General features: G+C 37.4%; 1 protein-coding gene across 2 annotated transcripts in view; it reads right to left on the reverse strand.

Annotated features, from left to right (window-relative positions):
* Nucleotides 1–21,829, reverse strand: part of TPK1 (thiamin pyrophosphokinase 1) — a 409,608-nt gene that overhangs the window by 154,360 nt on the left and 233,419 nt on the right. For both annotated transcript variants that reach the window (XM_011989928.1, XM_011989929.1), the window contains exon 6: nucleotides 9,344–9,439. In XM_011989928.1, coding sequence (XP_011845318.1) covers nucleotides 9,344–9,439 — 96 coding nt within the window. The remainder of the gene's footprint in view (nucleotides 1–9,343; nucleotides 9,440–21,829) is intronic.

Here is a 21,829-nt window from a genome sequence, read left to right on the forward strand (position 1 = left end):
AACTTAAATATCTTTCTATTGTCATGCAGCTAAAAAGAGTGCCAGGCCTATCCTGAGCACCCGAATACCTGACTTCTAATCACAATGCTTTGAAGATTAACATTTTATTAAAGTTTAAGGTGGTAATTATTACTTTCAATAATAAGCATATTCATTATCACAATTGGTAGAGACAAGCAAGATTCTAAAGCACCTGGACACATGTCACAGGAGAACTAACATGGCATCAAGAATGCTAGCAAGAAAAGTCCTGCAGAAAGTTCTATATGCCAGCTAAGTTTTAGCATAATGTCCTTTGGAATTTGCATTGATGTTATTAGAGATGCATTTATTCATTAAATACATATTTCTTGAATACATAACAATGAGACAATAAAAAATTTAAAGCAGATGTACATTTAAGATATATGATATGAATTTTGGTAAGATAATGTACTGAAGGGGGCAAGCAGAGGCTAATAAAATAACCCAAGTGAGAAATGATAAATGTTTGAACTAACATAGCGGCAGCAAGACTGCAAAGATAAAAGTGGGCACAGGACAGAGATCTGAAGAATTTCAGGGAACTGTGACCAACTGTCGAGGGATGGTAGAGTAAAGCATAAAATTACTCTTAGATTTCTGCCAGGCAGGTGGATGGTAGTGCCATTGAATGAGAAAGGAAATACAAAAAGACAAAATGAGGTTCTTGTGAGAACAAAGATGAATTTTGTTTTAGACAATGAAATGAAGCTCCTCTGGTCTTCCAGTTAGCAAGGAGAAAACCAGCTTTGGAGTTTAGGATTAAAGGTACAAATTAGGGAGTTAATGAATGGCACAGAAGTGGTAAGTGAAGGCCACGGAAACAAGATAAAGAGGAGAAAAGTAGGTATGTCAGAATGTCAGCATAGGCAGTGCCAGAGAAAATGAGAGGCTGAAGGAGACCAGGACGGACACTCACAAGCAAGAAGGAGAGGCAGGAATACATAGGTTACTACTTCTAGAGTTAATCCTGATAAAAACATATCTAGTGGCAGTTCTACCTTTAACAGAGTCTTACCATATTTTTAAATTTATCCCCTGGGAAAGTAGGGAAGTTGAGAGCGTCTGGGCTGTCTCCATAAAGACCATCAAATGTCTACCTAAGATTTTCTACCAGGCATAATTTTCATGTAAAACCGTTGTCTAAATATGCAGCAGAAACTCACAATTTGAAATTTCCTGAAGAAATATTTTAAAGGTGGGAGAGTCCATCAAAGGCATTTTTTTTTTTTTTTTGCCTAAGTACTAAGAAGCACTTGCCTTTATTCTATATTACCGTGAGACATTCAATAAAAGATTACACCTGTTCTACAATAATAGCATATTTGAAACAGTGAATATATTTTCTCAATGAAGTGTTGTGTTTTGGAATAATTTTAGATTTACTAAAAAGTTCCAAAAATAGTACAAGGAGTATACTCTCCATCCAGTTTTCAGCAGTGTTAACATCTTGTCTAAACATGGCACATAGGATACAACTAAGACTGACATTGGTCACTACTATTAACTAAACTTTCAAGCTTATTCACATTTCAACAGCTTTCCACTAATATCCTCTTTTTCCATTACACAACAGAAATCAGGTTACCATATTGCATTTAGTTGTCATGTCTTCTTCATCTCCTCTGGCCATAAAAATTTCTCAGTCTTTTTTTCTTGGCCTTAAAAATGTTGGTCAGGCATTTTATGGAATATTCTTCAATTTGGAGTTCTTTGACTACTTTAAAGGTTAAAGTGGAATTATGGATTTTAGAGAAGAACTCCACAAATGCCCTTCTCAAATTATATCCATGTAGGAAGGTGTTATTAATATGATATAACGATGTTAATGTTGTTCACTTGATTGACGTGGTATCTGCCAGCCTTCTCCACTATAAAGATTTTTCCCTTTTCAGAATACATTTTTACACACACACACACACACACACACACACACACATATTTTCCTTTAGATCATGCCAAAGATATCAGTTCATGAGAACAAGCTGTACTGAGACACTGGAGTACCTGGAAAGAAATCTCTTGGGGTACTATCATGGTTTTTCCTGCAACCCCATCAGTCACATCTTTTTATGCTGCTGAGTAATTAGTCCAATCAGACAGTTAGCCTTAAATTTTATTTTCAATTGAGGAGAATGTTCATATTTAGTATGAACATAAAACAAATCCACAAGCCCATTACAAAAAAATAATGTACACCTAAATCCAATACTGATAATTAGAGGATATAACAAAATATTCTAAGTTCATAATATTTGCTGATGTATAAAGATAATGTATCTACCTGAGAAATGCCATGTAGAAATTAAATAGAAAGACTACGCTTAACAGAGTCCTAATGGTCAAGAGTCAAGAACTTCAATTTGGACATAATCAAATAATACAGAAATGTCTTAAAACATGTAAATCACAATTCAGTACTTGCCCAGCCTATTAGGAAAATAAAGAATATATATATAATAAACCTATGGCCTTTAGTAGTATTTAAATCACAGTCATTTATGTGTGTGTGTGTGTGTGTATATATATATAAAAGCATTTGCCCTCATTCATATAACCTACCCACCATTGTTCATTATTTGATTAAAAAACTGCTTAAGAAATAACATGGCATAATACAAGCAGGCTAAAATGTAGAGGTTTTAGCAAATAAAACTAGTATTGGTTTAGATCTCTAAAGCATTCAGATTGAAATTAATGGGAACTTTTCTGCTCAGATTTTGTCTAACATCTAGTCTATGTTTAAAATTGAAGTAACTGATCCTGTTGCCATATAATACTAGTAAATATCCTAAAGAGACCTAATCCTGTTATTCTTAGGGCCTCTGAATCTTAATTTATTTCTGCTTTATTGTAAAGAATGTGCATCTTATATGTTTAGATGTTTAGAGAGACAGCTTTTAATGTTTTCCACCAAATCCCAGGGTTTAGATCTCAAGTGTGTATCACAGCATTCGAAAATATGTGTCCTTTGAAGACTCAGGCATATCAGATGGCATCCTGATAATGTATTATTCATGACTCAGTTACAGATAAACAATGTGGCAACATGAAAGCAAAGCCTTAAAAAGTCCCAGGTATGAGAGAATCCTTTTGTAGAAGAATAAACATTAAGGGTGATTAGGGTTAAATTAGATGAATACATGAACTAATAAGGTAATTTAGGGGAATTTGAAAAATTTAATCTCATGTTCTAGACAGTCAACTCTTTTAGGATCAGGACAGACCTAATTCAAATTCTATGAATTTCTAACATATAGTTCTTTAATATTAAATACTATTTTGCATTTTATTTACATTACAATTAACATTTTATAGTAAGAGTCCTACTATAAAATATACTTTGATTATAAATTCATATTTATAATTTAATAAGTAGAAATACAAAATATATAATAATTTGATATGATTTATTAGATGGAGAAGAGGCATATAAAGATTTGATACAGTTTATGTGTATTATCAGAAGAAATTTTAAAAAGCCTCCATGATCCCATATGGAGGTAGGAGTATGGGTGGAGGGAAATCCTGTATTATTTTCCCTTCTAATGTTGCTTTTATCTTGCTATAACATCAAATAAAATACAGTGTTGACCCTCCAAGTTAAATGTAAAGTCAGGTGGAAGCTCACAGATACTCCACTTCCTCAGATTTAATCACTCTGCCCACTTTTTAATGGGGTTGTTTTTCTCATGTAAATCTGTTTAAATTCCTTATAGATGCTGAGTATTAGGGCTTTATCAGATGCACAGATTGCAAAAAGTTTCTCCCATTCTTTAGGTTGTCTGTTTACCGTTTATAGTTTCTATTGCTGTGCAGAAGCTCTTTAGCTTAATTACACACCATTTGTCAATTTTTGCTTTTGTTGCAATTGCTTTTGGCATCTTCATCGTGAAGTCTTTGCCCGTGCCTATTTCCTGAATGGTATCGCCTAGGTTTTCTTCTAGAGTTTTTAGAGTTTTGGGTGTTACATTTAAGTCTTTAATCTATCTTGAATTGATTTTTGTATATGGTGTACGGAAGTGGTCCAGTTTCTGTTTTCTGCATATGGCTAGCCAGTTCTCCCAGTACCATTTATTAAATAGGGAATCTTTCCCCGATTGCTTGTTTTGGTCAGGTTTGTCAAAAATCAGATGGTTATAGGTGTGTGGTCTTATTTCTGGGTTCTCTGTTCTGCTCCACTGATCTATGTATCTGTTCTTGTACTGCAGCCCTGTAGTATAATTTGAAGTCGGGTAGCATGATGACTCCAAGCTTTGTTCTTTTTGCTTAGGATTGCCTTGCTTATCTGGGCTCTTTTTTCAGTTCCATGTGAGTTTTAAAATAGTTTTTTTCTACTTCTGTCAAGAACGTGTTAGTAGTTTTATTATTCAATTATTCAATGGGAACAGCATTGAATCTATTAATTACTTTGGGCAGTATAGCCATTTTCATGATATTGATTCTTCCTGTCCATGAGCATGGAATGTTTTTCCATTTGTTTGGGTCATTTCTGATTTCTTAGAGCCATGGTTTGTAGTTCTCCTTGAAGAAGTCCTTCACTTTCCTCGTCAGCTGTATTCCTAGGCATTTTATTCTTTTTGTGGCAATTTTGAGTGGGGAGTTCATTTATGATTTGCTCTTAGCTTGCCTGTTGTTGGTGTATGGGAATGCTAGTGACTTTTGCACATTGATTTTGTATTCTGAGACTTTGCTGAAGCTGCTTATCAGCTTAAGAAGCTTTTAGGCTGAGACAATGGGCTTTTCTAGATATAGGTTTATGTCATCTGCAAACAAAGATAGTTGAACTTCCTCTCTTCCTAGTTGAACAGCCTCTATTTCTTTCTCTTTCCTGACAGCCCTGCCTAGAACTTCCAATACTGTGTTGAATAGGAGTGCTGAGAGAGGGCATCCTTGTCTTGTTATATAATAACTCTTACATTTCAAGCCTCCCCACGTAAGTTAGATGCTTCTTCACAACACACTATTCTTTGTCCAATCTAGTATATAAAGTAACGGGCTTTAAGTACTTCTCTGGGTCTTCACTTCTATATGAGGGCTCCCATGTCGTGTAAAATTTGTATGAAATAAAATTTTATGCTTTGTTCTTGTTAATCTATCTTAGGTGAATTTAATTCTCAAGGCCTAGCCAGGACCCTATGAGGATGGAGATAGAGTTGTGCCCACTCCTACAAAGTGCTGCCCACACTCTGTGTGCACTACAATAATACTTCTTGAAACACTCTTCTCCCCTTTTCTGTCTGATATAGTCTGGATGTTTGTCCCCTCCAAATCTCATGTTGAAATGCGATCCCCAATTTTTGAGACAGAGTCTCACTCTGTCACCCAGGCTGGAGTGCAGTGGTGCCATCTCAGCTCACCACAACCTCCACTGTAGGGGATCGGTCAGGGTAGTGGGAGAAACTACAAAGATAAAGTTATAGGAAATAGACACAAACCTTCTTGGAAGGCCAGCAGGTTTGCGTAGCTTCAGTAAAAGATTTGGCTGAAGGGAAATGAATTCTCTTAAAAGCTTAGGGCACAGATACATAGGAATGTAGAGGAGTTTATCTAAATAGCTGGTTTACTATGTGGTCCTAGGACTTTTTCTAAATAGCTTGTTTACTGAGTGGTCCTAGGACCAACCTTTGATCATCTGCAGGCTCATGACTGTTCTCTACTCAGGAGGTCGACAATGTTAATTACCCTCTAGTGGTGTTTACTTGAGAACTTTGTCATTTAATCTGTACTAAATAAATGTGAACTTTGCTGTTTTATCAAGGCCGAAGCTGCAGACTCAAGCAGCAGAACCCCTTAGCCCCACTGACAGGCAAAATATCTGTGTCAGTGTACGTCTTTCATCTGTCACTGTGTCAGGGTCTGTGGGTCGGACCCGGCACTCTGCCTCCTGGGTTCAAGTGATTCTCCTGCCCCAGCCTCCCAAGTAGCTGGGACTACAGGCGCGTGCTACTGCCCCAGCTAATTTTTTTATTTTTAGTAGAGATGGGGTTTCACCATGTTAGCCAGGATGGTCTCTATCTCCTGATCTCGTAATCCGCCTGCCACGGCCTCCCAAAGTGCTGGGATTACAGGTGTGAGCCACCGTGCCCGGCCATGAGAACTGGTTCTTATGAAGAGCCTGGCATCTTTCTTGCTCCCTTCTTGCCATGTGACAGGCCTGCTGCCCCTTCACCTTTTGCCATGAGTAAAAGCTTCCTGAGGGGTCATGAGAAGCCAAATAGATTCTGATGCCATGCTTGTACAGCCAGCATAAGCATAAAGCATATGCCAAATACAGCTCGTATCTATAAATTATCCAGCCTCAGGTATTCCTTTATAGCAACATAAAATGGACTAATGCACTGTCTAGCTCCCATTTGCTTATTATGTCTCAGCCTTCTCTAAAAAGCCTGTCCCCCAACTGTGTTATGTTCCACTCTCCTGTATGTTCTTGTAGTGCATAAAACGTACCAAACTTTCAAGGAGTACTTCTTATATGCAAAGTACTGCTGTCGAGTTATGAATAAGCAGACCTGAGCTCAGCCTCATGGGCCGTACAGTCAAGCTGGCAAGAATGACTGTAGGTAAACAATTAGAAATAATTAATAAAATGATCAAAATTGTTCAGAATGCCCTAAAGAAAAAATAAAGGAGGGTATGGAAATGTAGAGTAGCTAAACCTAACTGCGAGTGATAGTTAAGGACAGCCAGTCAAACTCTGCCATGCCCACTATTCTAAGTGAAGTAACTCAGAAATGAAAAACCAAATACTGCATTTTCTCACTTATAAGTGGGAGCTAACCTATGGGTGTGCAAAGGCATAGTGATACAATGGACACCGAGGACTCAGAAGAGGAGAAGGTGGGAGGGGGTTGAGGGATGCAAAACTACCTATTGGGTACAATGTACACTACACTGGAGTAACAAGTGCACTCAACTCTCAGATTTCAACAATGTGCAATTCATCCATGTAACCAAAAACCACAGGTATCCTAAAACCCATTGAAATAAAAAATATATAAAGATAAATAAATGTATCAGACCTCAAAAAAAAAGAAACTCTCCAGCATGCATGGGCTAGATTAAAAAAAAAAAAGGAAAAACAGATTCCAAGCAGAGGGGGCAACATACACAAAAACACGTTAAAGCAGGAGAGAGGAGAAAATACGGCATAGTTTAGAAAAAAGGAGAAACACTGGTGTAGGATGGGGCTGGAGAATGCATTGGGCCCAAAGCATGTCGGGGCCTGAGGCAGCACAGGCAGTGCACCACTGCATCGCTCTTCAAAAAAGAACTCACTGTTGGGCTGTGTAGAGGCCAGTCATCCGTTATCAGCCCGCTGCAACCCCTTCAGGAGGCAGCACATCATGCCACCAAGTCTGTACTCTTCCCTGGCAACCTCTGAGCCAAGTCCACACTCTCATGAGCACCCTCTAGTCTGTGACTAAGCACAGTTGGAGTACAAGGTTGTTGCTATTTCTGCCCAATGCAGGGGTCCTCTAACAGCTACTCTTGCTCCCAGACTCCCCACCAGATTGGCCAAGACTGTCAGATTTGTTTGCAGATCACACCCTCATCTCCCAGTTTGGGGCTCTCTCTAGATTTGGGCCTTGTTGAATTTAAGATATGATGATTTGTTTCAAGGCTCAATGACAGAATACTGTATTATAGATACTATCGGTTAGACACAACGCATTAGACTCACATAATTGCATCTCAGCTTTTAATCATGTCAGTGGAGGTGCTGGGAAAAACAAAAGACAGCTGTGAATATTTACATTTTTTTTCCTAAGAAACACCAAATCAGTGATATCTGGATGAAATAAGTAACTCTCAATCGGCTGTTTTCTGCTTTCATTAAACAAATGTTTAATTATATCAATTCACTGCTGGAAATAGCACAATACATTTGATATAGTTCAGCAAAGCTACAACAGAGACGAGAAACGTTCACTCAATTATTTTGGTTGAGTTCGCAGATCAAGCTGCTTGCCAATTGTGATAGTTAACAAGGTTTTACTTCAAAGGGAGAAAAGAATGTACTACTTACTGCAACTTAGTAAATATATGTTAGAGTGTATCTTTAACAAACTTTTGCTAGAGAGTAAATTTTGGTTAGAGCTGCTGCTCTGATATCTATCCCATCCTGCCAAATACGTATTAGCCACGTAGTTTGAATAGATAAGCCACGTGGATTGATCCCACACCTGGCTCCAGTCCAAGACAATCAGGATTCTCTCGTTCTCCTTTGCCAAAAGCAAGAGTGGTTTAAAGGAGAGATCTTAAGGGTTGAGTCCAATGATAGTGGGAAGTGATGTATCCCCCCCAAGCTCTATGCCTTAATCTCCCTACATGTGAAGGGTAAAATGTTACTGCAGGTGGCAGTTGGAGACAATCAGGGAAGCTAATGTGAAGACAAAACCTACAAAGCAGAGCCGAGATAAATAAAAGAAAAAGAACATGAGTTCTGATTGAGCTCTGTCTCAAGACTGCCCTATATCACTTGGTATTGATGCAGGTTGACATGTATTTTCTGTTACTTGTACTATCAAAATCATTCTAATATACAAGGGTGTTTTCCTACTTTTCTTGGTTTAAAATTACGCAGCTGATAATTCATCTCAGCTTAAAACTTATTGCCCTTGCTACTGCGGGGGAAAAAAGGTCAATTGTCATTCGATGCTTCAGGTTTAATTTTGTAGCTCTTCATTAAACACAGTCTTAAAATACTTTGCATACCATTTCAACAGGTATCAAAAAATGAAGTATAAACTTGTGTACTAATTAATGCAATTAAACATTTGGATGCTGGGTGAAAATCAGTACTGAATACCTTAAAGAGCATAAATGCAAGAAAATGCAAAGCAGTAGACTCTTCTCTGGCTTAAAAAAAGTTGATATTCATTTAAATAAAAATTTGCAATGATAGCTCAGGGGCCAGATCAAGGCCATATTTGTTTTGCCTGTATAATATGCAAATAGACATAGTGCAAAAATACATAGAGCTCTTCATGGCAACAATCAACTAGAGATGAATGGTAGCTAGTCACTTTCAGGCAAGAATGAGTTCCCAGTTTTGATTACTTGACATATGGTCCAGTTCACCCATTTTATTACCATGCCACTGTAAGATGTTTACATTTGTGTCCCCTGGTTTAAGTGCACACGTTAATGTTTTGGCAGCTAAGTGTAGATTTATCTGCTATACAGCGGGGGAAACCTGACAGCAATTAAAAAAAAAAAAAAAACAGCACAAAAGTAAATATCCATTTCAGCTGAGTGAAAAAAAAACAATTTTTTTTCACATCCTTTGGAATAACCACCAAATACATGCATATCTTACCTTTAAGTCTTTTTCTTCTATCTTCTTTTGGAGCACTTTAAGGCACTTAGTAAAGTCAGTGTGTTCTTGATCAGGAGTTGAAATAAGCTCACACCCCTATGTATTAAAGTAAAAGAAAAGGTAAGAATAAGTAGTAATTTCACCCTTATGAACAAGATCAAGAGCTACAAAAGTAAAGATAAGGTATCAATAGACATATCCTATTATGCCTTTACTATTCTCGTATCATTAGAATCATTATCATTATCTTCTTTATTTCACATCATGGGACGTTTCAGGACTGGTATTAGAGTGTTACAATAATGGACTGATTATGACAATCGTTTTACTTAAGAAAGTAGAGATTATACTACATTAACGGGTCTTTAAAAAATACTGATGTGATGACATTCACGATTAACAGAAGGACTTTGATACATGTATAATAAATTATATTCTCAGCTACCTGAAATTAAAATGAAACTATTTTGATGAAACTTTGAAGTTCTTTAAGCAGAAATGACAAGTTTACATGAATGAAAAAACGAATATGAATATTGAAGTAATAATAAAACTTTATATTTTAAGTAAAATCAAGACAGCTGTCCTACAATATTATTTGATAAAAGCCTCTTTCTCCCTCGTGAGACACAAAACAAGGAGCTATGCCTGTGAAAATACGTCTCCTGGATTATCTTTTGGACATTATGAAATGAATTTATAAGTTCTTTGCCTTCTCCACAAGATAACTTACCCAGTGAAAAACACTGAAATATATTTGTAAGTATGAAGCCACAAAAGGGCCAGTTTGTTGGCACTAGTGAACTTGGATGGCTAAAGAAACCGTATTTTTGAAATGACACCTTTTCCTCCAATGTCATACAGAGGTAAAGGTACATAAAAGTGAGCACGATGGGACTTCAGACTTCTTAATTCAGGAATAAAACAATTCTTGGACTCTGACAAACAGCTGAGTAAGGGAAAGTTAAATATAATCTAGTATATAAAGTTGCCATTCAAAGAGTTTTCAAGGATACAAAACACCCATACTGCCTCTTAAATTATTCTAAGAACCATTCTCGGTAGATTTAAAGGTTCTTCTTTTACTTCAAGGTCCCTTTAAATGTGTCAAGCTCAACCTGTGCTTCATTCATTTATGACTGTCCTACAATATAGTGACCAATGAAAAAATTAATTTCTCATCATTCAGAAATATATTATGCTCTAAAAGATGTATATGTCATCTTTACAAGATCGTCGACATATACTTTCTTGACCCTAAAAGAACATTGAAATTTACTATAATCACCAAGCAAGGACATAAAGAAGTGATCCTTCTCAGGTTAACACTCCTAAAAAAGAAGATAGAAGCGTATGGCAGGGCATACAGGATATTAGCATGGTTGAACAGAACAGGCTGCCACCAAACCAAAAATCATTATGCTAAAAGTTCCTTAAGGGCAGGTTCATTCATTATTGTTTCCAGTGCCAGGCACTGGTTGGTTGCATAGTAAATGTTCAATAAACGTTTAAATAATATTCTTGAGGAAGAAAATGGATTTTTACAAATACATTTATAAAAATGTACACTGGCTAGGGGATACAATCGTACAGTGTCTTATTGCTAAATATACTATAAATGACAATGAAAGTTGTCTTCCTCTTTTAAATGCTGACAATAGACATACTCACCAAAAACGAAATAAAATTTAAATGGCAAATAGAAACAACATAATGGATGATTAATAGATCATTATCTGCCTTCACAGAATCCACATAGAAAGCCATGGGGGAAAATGACAGTTAAACAAAACCCAAGAAGTAATCTATCTAGTACCACTGCAACATTTTGTAGATTAAGAAAATAGAAACAAGAGATAAAAACTGACTTACTGACAACTGGACAGCTAGGTAGTAATTAGCAGCAAAGCCATGAGTAGAAATCCTATTTATTTACTCTCACAAAGTAAAACAAGTTCTGAGATAGCTGACTGAAAAATGTCATATAACATCTCTAGAGTTAGTTTCACAAGAAGGATACTACACAAGAAAAGCTACCTGAAACATATGAACAAGGCGGGAATATCTTACTTTACCTCATCACTTACAATAAACACATAGAAATGCTTGGCTCAGGACATGGAGAGAGATTATTAGCACTGAAAAAATCAGACTGAATCTAACCCAAGAATTTCTATAAACTTGATGAAGGTTTTTAACTGCTAAAAAAGCAGCCATTCACAAGTTGAAATGGTTCTAATCTCATCACAGTCTGAGAACGAACTCACTAGAAGTGGAAATAGCTCTAATAACAGGGCAGCGTCCAACAGTTAGAAAGGAGACCTGCAGAACAAAATCTTAACCAAAGTGCAGTAACAGGCCTGTGGCCAACTAAGGACGTGTTTGCTGTTTTCTGGTTCTTAGGGTAACATATTAAGATGTAAGAGAGAAGAAACAAAGATAAAGATGAGACACTACCAAGATCCTGCAAACAAGGAATCATGTAGAAATACTGTAAGGTATCAAGCAATACTCACCTACTATACATTAATAGTTATGATTATTTTATATAGAATAAAGCCCAATTTCCTAGCGTCAGAAGCACTGAGGTGCTGTGAAAAATTCCACTGATATGATATTTTCTTAAAAAAAAGACAACCCTCATACTCACTATCCAAGGACTGAGAAGATATTAAAGCCATGAAATTTAGCAAAGTGAGAAAGTATATGACTTTCTAATAAGTAGTTTGTAATGTTAGTTTCCTAACAGAAATGCGCAAAACCTAGATTTATGATGCCAGTGAGTGGGAATTTTTGTTTCAACTACTTCTATCTTTGATTTTTTTCTCAATTACATAAAATATGTTGTTTTCAGGATACAATGTATTATGTTATGAACCAACAAGTGGCTCCACTTTTCAGATTATACTTTTGCTTTTTTGGTTTTTTCTTTTTGAGACAGGGTCTCTTTCTGTCCTATAGGATGGAGTGCAGTGGCACAACCACAGCTCACTGGAGCCTTGACCTTCCGGACTCAAGCAATCCTCCCACCTCAGCCTCCCAAGTAGCTGGGACTACAGGCATGCACCACCATGCTCAGCTAATTTTTTTGTAGTGATAGGGTTTTGCCATGTTACCCAGGCTGGTCTCAAATTCCTGGGCTCAAGTGATCCTATGGTCTTGGCCCCCCAAAATGCTGGGATTATAGGTGTGAGCCACCACTCCTGGCTAATTAGTCTTAAAATATAATTTTTCACATATACATGGAAAGAGTATCAAAGACTCACAGGAATAGAAAGATAAGAAAAGTCATCTATTGAGTGGATGATATTTTTCGTGGAACTCAAACAAACGATTATGATTTACATGAAAGAATAAGGGACCAAAAAAAAAAAAAAAAAAAAAAGCAAAGGCAATCTTGCAAAAGCACACGGTAGTTGAACTTGCCTTTCTGGTTATTCTGACATACAAAGTAATTAACATAACAGGGTATTGGAAGAATGAAACAGTAGAATATTAGCACCACAGAAGCACAGATATTTGCTTGTGTGATTCACAGCTGTCTTCTAGGAACTAGAACAGTGACTGGCACAAAGAAAAGTGTTCAGTATATGGTTGGTAAATAGATATCTGAACAGAAATGGGAAGACAGAAATATACACAGATGCATATTTGAAATGTACTAGCAAAGTCTCAAAACATTTACAGAAAAAACAGAAAAGAAAATGATTGCAGTAGGTAATATTTTAAACAAGGTACAAAAATAAACATAAATCTGAAGAGAATGAACTGATAAATTCAGCTACTTTTAATTAAGTCCTTTTTGTCATCAATAAACAATATGCATAAAGTAAAAAAAGAAAGCTTCAAAATGAAAGAAGGTATTTTCCATGACCATAACTAAAAACAAAAGGTTACTATCCAGCATACATAAAGAATTTATAAAAATCTATAAAGAATAACTGGATGGAAAAATGGGCAAAATATTTCACTAGGCAAGTTAAAGAACAGCAAACCTGAAAAAGCCAATTTATTAGTCCATTTTCATGCTGCTGATAAAGACATACCCTTTATAAAGACATAAAGACTGGGCAATTTACAAATGAAATAGGTTTAATGGGACTTACAGTTCCACGTGGCTGGGGAGGCCTCATAATCATGGCAGAAGGAAAGGAGGACCAAGCCATATCCTAAGTAGATGGCAGCAGGCAAAGAGAGCTTGTTCAGGAAAAAACTCCCCTTTTTAAAACCATCAGATTTCATGAGACTTATTCACTATCAAAAGAACAGCACAGGAAAGACCTGGCCCCATGTTTTAATTACCACCCACCAGGTCCCTCCCACAACACGTGAGAATTCAAAATGAGATTTTGGTGGAGACACAGTCAAACCATATCACCAATACACATGAAAAAGCCAATAGACCTATAGGACTGCTTGAGTGCAGAAAATTGAGACAAGCCTCGGTAACATAGCAAAAGCCCATCACTACAAAAAAACTAGCTGAACATGGTGGTGCACACCTTGGGTGGCTGAGGTGGGAGAATTGCTTGAGCCCAAGAGCTCGAGGCTGCAGTGAGTCATGAAAGCAAATACACAAAATATTTTAATAGGCAAGTTAAAGACTAGCAAGACAGAAAAAGCCAATACACATGAAAGGATGTTGATTTTCACTAGAAATCAGATAAGCCCAAATAAAAATCACTGATACACATTTGTCATACCTTACATTAACAAAAAAACTTGTGGCATATTTAAACAATGGGTTATTCTATGACAAAAAACGAATGAACAAAAAATCACAGAAGAATAAATGATACATTCATGAGGTATAGAATCACACAGGCAGTACAACTGCATACATATACACAATGTAAAAACATGCTTATTACCTTTACATAGGATTTAGTGTTGCTTTTGTTAAAGTATTAAGAAATATAAGAGAGTAAAATTAACCATGAGAAAGGGTCACACAAGTCTTGAACTGTACAGGGAGCATTTATTAAGTCAGGTTGTGGTTACAAAAGTATTTGGTTTATTATTTTTTATACTTGTACATACCTTAAACATTTCTGATATGGTTTGGCTGTGTCCTAATCTTGAATTGTACTTCCCATAATCCCAATGGATTGTGGGAGGTACCAGGTGGGAAGTTCTTGAATCATGGGAGCAGTTTCCTCTATTCTGTTCTCATGATACTGAGTCTCATGAGATGTGATTTTATAAGCATCTGACATTTCCTCTGCTTGCACTTACTCCATTTTGCCTCCCTATGAAGAAGGTTCCTGCTGATCCTTTGCCATCTGCTATGACTGTAAGTTTCCCAAGGCCTCCCCAGCAACACAAAACTGTGAGTCAATTAAAGCTCTTTCCTTTATAAATTACCCAGTCTTTGGTATTTCTTCATAGCAGCATGAGAACAGACTAATACAGTAAGTACCAGGAGAAGGGTGCTGCTGTAAATATGCCTGAAAATGTAGTAGCAACTTTGGAACTGGGTAACAGGCAGAGGTTGGAACCATTTGGGGGACTGAGAGGACAGGCAAGTGTGTGACAGTTTAGAACTTCCTGGAGACTTCGAGGGTTAAGAAGACAGGAAGATGTGGGAAAGTTTAGAACTTCCTAGAGACTTGTTGAATGGCTTTGACCAAAATACTGATAGTGATATGGACAATGTAGTCCAGGCTGAGGGGGTCTCAGATGGAAATGAGGAACTTCTTGGGAACTGGAGCAAAGGTGACGAGACTGGTGGCATTTTGCCCCTGCCACAGAAATATGTGGAACTTTGAACTTGAGAGAGATGACTTAGGATATCTGACAGAAGAAATTTCTAAGCATCAAAGCATTCAAGGGTAAGCAGAGCATAAAAATTTGGAAAAGTCACAGCCTGACGATGCAATAGAAAATAGAAACCCATTATCTGGGGGACAAATTCAAGTCGGCTGCAGAAATTTGCATAAGTAATGAAGAATGCAATGTTAATCCAAAGACAATGGGGAAAATATCTCCAGAGAATGTCAGAGATCTTCACAGCAGCCCCTACCAACACAGGCCCAGTGGCCTAGGAGGAAAAAAATGGTTTAATGTGCTGGGCCCAGGGTCCCCCTGCTCTGTGCAGCCTCAGGACATGGTGCCCTGTATCCTAGCTGCTTCAGTCCCAGCTGTGGCTAAAAGGGGAAACGATTAAGGTTAGGCCATTGCCTCAGAGGGTCCAAGCCCCAAGTCTTGGCAGCTTACACATGGTGTTAGGCCTGAAAATGCACAGAAGTCAAGAACTGAGGTTTGGGAACCTCTAACCAAGATTTCAGAAGATGCACAGAAATGCCTGAATGTCCAGGCAGAAGTTTGCTACAGGGGCAGAGCCCTCATGGAGAACCTCTGCTGGGGCAATGCAGAGGGGAAATGTGGAGTCAGAGCCCACACACAGAGTCCTGACTGAGGCACTGCCTAGTGGAGCCGTGAGAGGAGGGCCACCATTCTCTAGATCCCAGAATGGTAGATCCAGCAACATCTTGTACTTCCACCTGGAAAAGCTGCAGGCACTCAATGCCAGCTCATGAAAGCAGGAAAGAGTGAGGCTAGTCTGTACCCTGCAAAGCCACAGGGGTGGAGCTGCCCAAGGCCGTGAGAGCCCACCTCTTGCATCAGCATGACCTGGACATGAGACATGGAGTCAAAGGAGATCATTTTGGAACTTTAAAGTTTAATGACTGCCTTATTGGATTTTGGACTTGCATCAGACCTGTAGCCCCCCTTTTTTTGGCCAATTTCTCCTATTTGGAATGTGTGTATTTACTCAATGCCTGTACCTCCATTATACCTAGGAAGTAACTAACTTGCTTTTGATTTTACAGGTTCATAAGCAGAAGGGATTTGCCTTATCTCAGATTTGGACTTGGACTTTTGAGCTCATGCTGGAATGAGTTAAGACTTTGGGGGGACTCTTGGGAAGGACTGATTGTGTTTTGAAATGTGAGGACATGAGATATGGGAGGGGCCAGGGCCAGCATGTTATGGTTTGGTTGTGTCACCACCCAAACCACATCTTGAATTGTAATCCCCATAATCCCCACAAGTCGTGGGAAGGTCCTGGTGGGAAGTAATTGAATCATGGTGGCAGTCTCCCCCATGCTGTTCTTGTGACAGTGAGTGAGTCTCATAAGATCTGATGGTTTTATAAGTGTTGCACATTTCCCCTGCTTGCACTCACTCTATCATACCACCCTGTTTAGACGGTGTTTGCTTCTCCTTGGCCTTCTGCCATGACTGTAAGTTTTCTGAGTCCTCCCCAGCAATGTGGAACTGTGAGTCAATTAAACCTCTTTCCTTTATCCCAGTCTCAGGTATTTCTTCATATCAGCATGAGAATGGACTAATAAAATTTCATACTATTTTTAAAGTCATTTAGTGCTTATTACTAAGGAGTGGGGCCAGTGTTGATTCACTTTGATATCCCCAGTATCTAGAACAATGAATAATACACAGTAAGCATACATTAAACATTTGGTTTATGATCAAAGTGAGTCCCTTCTTTATCCCTCACACTAAGTTGGTACAAATTTACAGTAACAGGAAATTTCTAACTAGCCCACTGCATATCTCAATAATTCTATTAAAATTTCATAATATTATTGTATCAAGTATATCTCCCTTTATTGTCTTGTAACTGATCTTAGTTGTACCTTCTTAAGATCATACAGAAAAGGTCATACATTTCTTTTAAGTTAGAAAACTCTGTTTCATTTTCTTATCTCCATTCCATTGATCCTGAGATATTTAGGATCCAGATTTACACCCAGTAACATATAAACTAGCCCTCTCAGCTTTAGAAGACACTCACAGAGGAGATAAGCATGTGTTCCCCAGCTGCGTCCACATCTCAGCCCAACACTGACTAGGACAGGTGGGAACAGAGCCCTTTACCAAAACATTAGCAGTCTCTCCAGTGCCGGGCGTCTGAATATCAGTACAAGACAAGGCATATTCTCAACCAAAACCAAACTAAATGAACATATATCAAAAAATAACAGTCTGCAAAAGCAAGATATTTTATTAAGAACATGCCATAGAGCATTAAGTATTATAAATGTTTTCAAATATTAGAGTGTGATTTTTTGCAATAAGAAAATAATTCTTTAAGATGATTTATGTCAAAATGACAAAGAACTTACAATGATTTTCCTGCAGTTTTTAAACAATTCAAATACCATTGGTTCTAGTTTCACCAACAAAGACATTATTCTCAAAGCTGCTACATGTATATGAGAAATAATCATATACAGAAGCAGGGAAAGAAACACTGTTTTCTTACATGGCATCCTGCAAGTGATGAAGATTCAGAAAATAGATAAATCATGCTGTGAAACCTATGGTATGAGACTGGAACTCATGAGAAGTAATAACTTACTTAGAAAAATGGCAATAATAATTATAAATATTTCCTGAAGGTTCTACACTAGATCATTCACATAACATTTTATATATACACATACAACAGAGCATATATGCAAATCTATATGCTATGAGATATAAAGATATTAAATAAATGTAAAATATGACTTCAATGATGACAATCACTCAAGACAAATATTAGTTATCTAACATCTGTTAAATCAATGAGCTAATAAGTAAATGAAAAAATATATAAATGAAAACAAAGGCAAAAATAATGAGGAAAGAAAGGTATAGGAAGAACACATTAGTTGCTGACTAAATAGAATCATCTCTCAAAGAAAGAACAATGGCAAGAGGTGGCTGGGGCTTCTCCACTCCTACTCTCTCTGACCACCACCACCAGAGCACAAGAAAAAGTACATTAAGTGTATGTTGCTATGTACATGCTGTATGTGCTTGCTGTGCAAATACAAAGTCAAAACAGAAATTCGGAACCCTCAAACTGCCAGGAGCACACTTAAATATGTCATATATCCTTGACATAAACTGAAGATTTCACTTATATGTATTTATCAACCACACACAAAGAATCGTCATTTTCTACAATTTGATTGTTTACAAAAGGCACAAACCAGAAAATTTCTAACTCTCCCTAATTTTATATTGCCCCAGCCTCTTATGATTCTTATGTGAAATATAGAGAGGATACAATTCATATCAAAAAGTAGCTGTTGAACTTAAATAAGACATGGGTATAAAAGGTTTTCATAACTTCTTTCCTTCATCTAATCTTTGTTAAAATTTCACCTTCTTAATGTGGCACACCCTGACTACCCTACTTAAAACTGTGACTTCATGCACTTCTCTCTGCCCGACCCTAGCAAGCCTGATCTGGGCTGTCCCGACTGCCCTTACCCTACTAAGAATTTTCTGTTTTCTCCAAAAGAAATAACACTTTCTAACATAGCACATATTATTTATTGTCTCTTTATACCAGGAGGCAGGGCTAATCCTCAGTTTTGTTTTCTGTTTTATCCTGAGTACCTCAAACAGCACACAGTAAGCACTCAGTAGATATTTACTCAATAAATGAATGAACAAATATTTGTTATAATGCAGATGTCTCATGCCATATGTTTGAATAACAGTACACATTCTACATATTGTACCGTGGTGAGAAAATACTATTGATAATGACAAAAGGAACATTTTGCTATTTCCTAAAATTATAAAGCTGCAAATATATTAGTCCACTTTCACACTGCTATAAAGAACTGCCTGAGCCTGGATAATCTATAAAGGAAAGAGGCATAATTGACTCACAGTTCAGCATGGCTGGGGAGGCCTCAGGAAACTTACAATCATGGCAGAAGGCAAAGGGGAAGCAAGGCACCTTCTTCACAGGGTGGCAGGAAGGAAAACAAATGCAGGAGGAACTGGCGCACACTTATTAAACCATCAGATCTCATGAGAACTCACTATTACGAGAACATCATGAAGGAAACCACCCCCAGGATTCAGTTACCTCTACCTGGTTTCTCCATTGACACGTGCAGATTATAAGGATTACGGGGATTACAATTCAAGATGAGATTTTGGGTGGGAACACAGTCAAACCGTATCAGATATAGTCTATGCTTTACAGCCGGACTGGCACCTCAATCTCTTGGTAGCCTAAATTAATCAATAGAAGACATTTCCCAATTAAAAATAATTAAACAAGCTGTTTAGTTTAACATTCTTGTAATAGATAAATGCTAATAAAATATTTTGAGGCTAAACTCAAATAGGTGACATGTGAATACCTGTCGTATTATTTGATTGGCATTTTTCATTCCTCTGTGCATTAAAGTGGGACGACTGGAATTGATCAGTTCCCTCCCTCACCTCACAAATACACCTAACTCCAAGCCTTTCTGACATCAATGCGAAAAACATACAGACAAAACATGTAGTCCCAGCTAAAATGGAAGCTTAAAACAGATTGTCATGGTAATATGAAGATAGTGTCCTTTGTATTTCTTCCATTTTCTTTAAGTTCTTAGGATGAACACTTCACCAGAACAAGTACAGTAGTCCCCCCTTTTCCATGGTTTTGAGTTCCGGGGTTTCTGTTACCCACAATCAACAGCTGTCCAAAAATAGATGAGTATAATACAATCAGATAGAGAGAGAATGATCACATTTACATAACTTTTCTTTCAGTCTATTCTTATCAATGTTATATTGTATTACTAGTTATTACTGCTGATCTCTTACTCATTTACAAATTAAACTTTATCAAAGGTATGTATGCATAGGAAAACAGTGTATAAAGAGTTCAGTACTATCTGTGGTTCCAGGTACCCACTAGGGATCTTGGAACATATCCCCTGTGGAAAAAGGGGACTTCTGTATAGTAAAAAAAAGATACTACATCCCCAGCATGCATTCCTTCTCTTTATTAGATACTAGCACCTGACTTTTCTTTGAATATTTATTTACCCTCTCTCAGGTATACAATTAGATACTCAGTTCTGGAGGTATCAGGACTGGTAAAGATGATCAACATAATTTATCCCCTTATCCACTGCAAATTGTTTGGAGATGAGTACACGCCACAATTCGGGCCAAAGAGAGAGCAAGAATTGCTGGGGTGTGTGCATCAACCCTGCAAGAGACTTCTCCTCTTCAGTAGAAAAATATGTTGAGATGGCAGCCAGTCTACAACACAAGAGGACAGCCTAGAGCCAGAGATCCACAATGCGGCACCTGAGAATGAAGCTGGTAGTGCGGGTCAAAGAGTTAAGAAACAAGAAACCAGTACCTGGGGGCTGTTCTGGTAGCCCATGAAGCCTCACTGAAGCTGAATCCTCCTGTATCCTTTTTGGTTATATGAATAAATATTTGTTTTATTTTGTGTGGTTAAAGCTATTTGTTTTCATTGCTTGCAACATAAGCAGTTCTTACCACCAGCCTTCCCACAGATGAAGAAAATATTCATTTATGTGGTATGGCTGAAATAGAAGACACCTAAAAAATGACTTCTTTTTTCATTTCAATGATTGATTGATTGATTGATTGATTGAGTTTGAGATGGAGTCTGGCTCTGTCACCCAGACTAGAGTGCAATGGCATGATCTCGGCTCACTGCAACCTCCACCTCCCGGGTTCAAGCAATTCTCCTGCCTCGCTTGCTGAGTAGCTGGGACTACAGGCGTGTGCCACCATGCCCAGCTAATTTTTGTATTTTTAGTAGAGACGGGGTTTCACCATTTTGGCCAGGATGGTTTCGATCTCTTGACCTCATAATCCGCCCACCTTGGCCTCCCAAAGTGCTGGAATTAACAGGTGTGAACCACCGCACCCGGCCCATTTCAAAGTTTTATCTGCATTTAGACATGAAAATGAATACTAGATGGATTAAATATTTAAGTTCTTGCCTGTCATGCCCAGGTCAGTATCTAGGAATTTTTAACATGCAAAAATTTAAAGACTATGTACATTGGAAGGCCAAAGGAAGGTAAACATTGAAAAGCGTATATCTCCAGATTGGGAAAGCCGTGGTCCCTAAAGACATGATATGTTGGCCTGGTATTAGCAAACTCATTATCAGGTTGGGTAATGAATTTGTGCTACTCAAGTATTGTCATTAAAATAGTGTTCTACCTTCTTCGGCCATTTCAGCAAAAGATAAGAGATTATAATGACATATATAATTTTACCATAAAACACAGAGAATTAATACCTTAGCAAGTATTTTATCCTTGGTATTACCTAAAAGGTCCTAAGACATAATTGAAAATTAGCCAGAAATAACTGTACATTAGGTAAAATAGGGACCAAAATTGCAAATTTTATATAAATACACACGTGTATGTGCACACACATATGTACATAGTGGAAAAGACAGAATTTAGGAACAAACTGGTTATACAAAAAGAAATTTTCTTCCACATGTAAATTTTCCTTAAACTTTCATTTGACTTAAATATGAAACTAGAGACCTGCCAAAAAGTTTTAATAAACAATACATTATAAAGATATCTTCCATTATACTTGGCTGTAATAACAAAAATATTAAAAATTGAATTGAAAAGATATAATAACAAGCTGAATACCAAGTTCAATAAG

This window comes from Mandrillus leucophaeus, unplaced genomic scaffold, assembly GCF_000951045.1.
Source record: "Mandrillus leucophaeus isolate KB7577 unplaced genomic scaffold, Mleu.le_1.0 Scaffold365, whole genome shotgun sequence".
Classification (NCBI taxonomy): Eukaryota; Metazoa; Chordata; class Mammalia; order Primates; family Cercopithecidae; genus Mandrillus; species Mandrillus leucophaeus.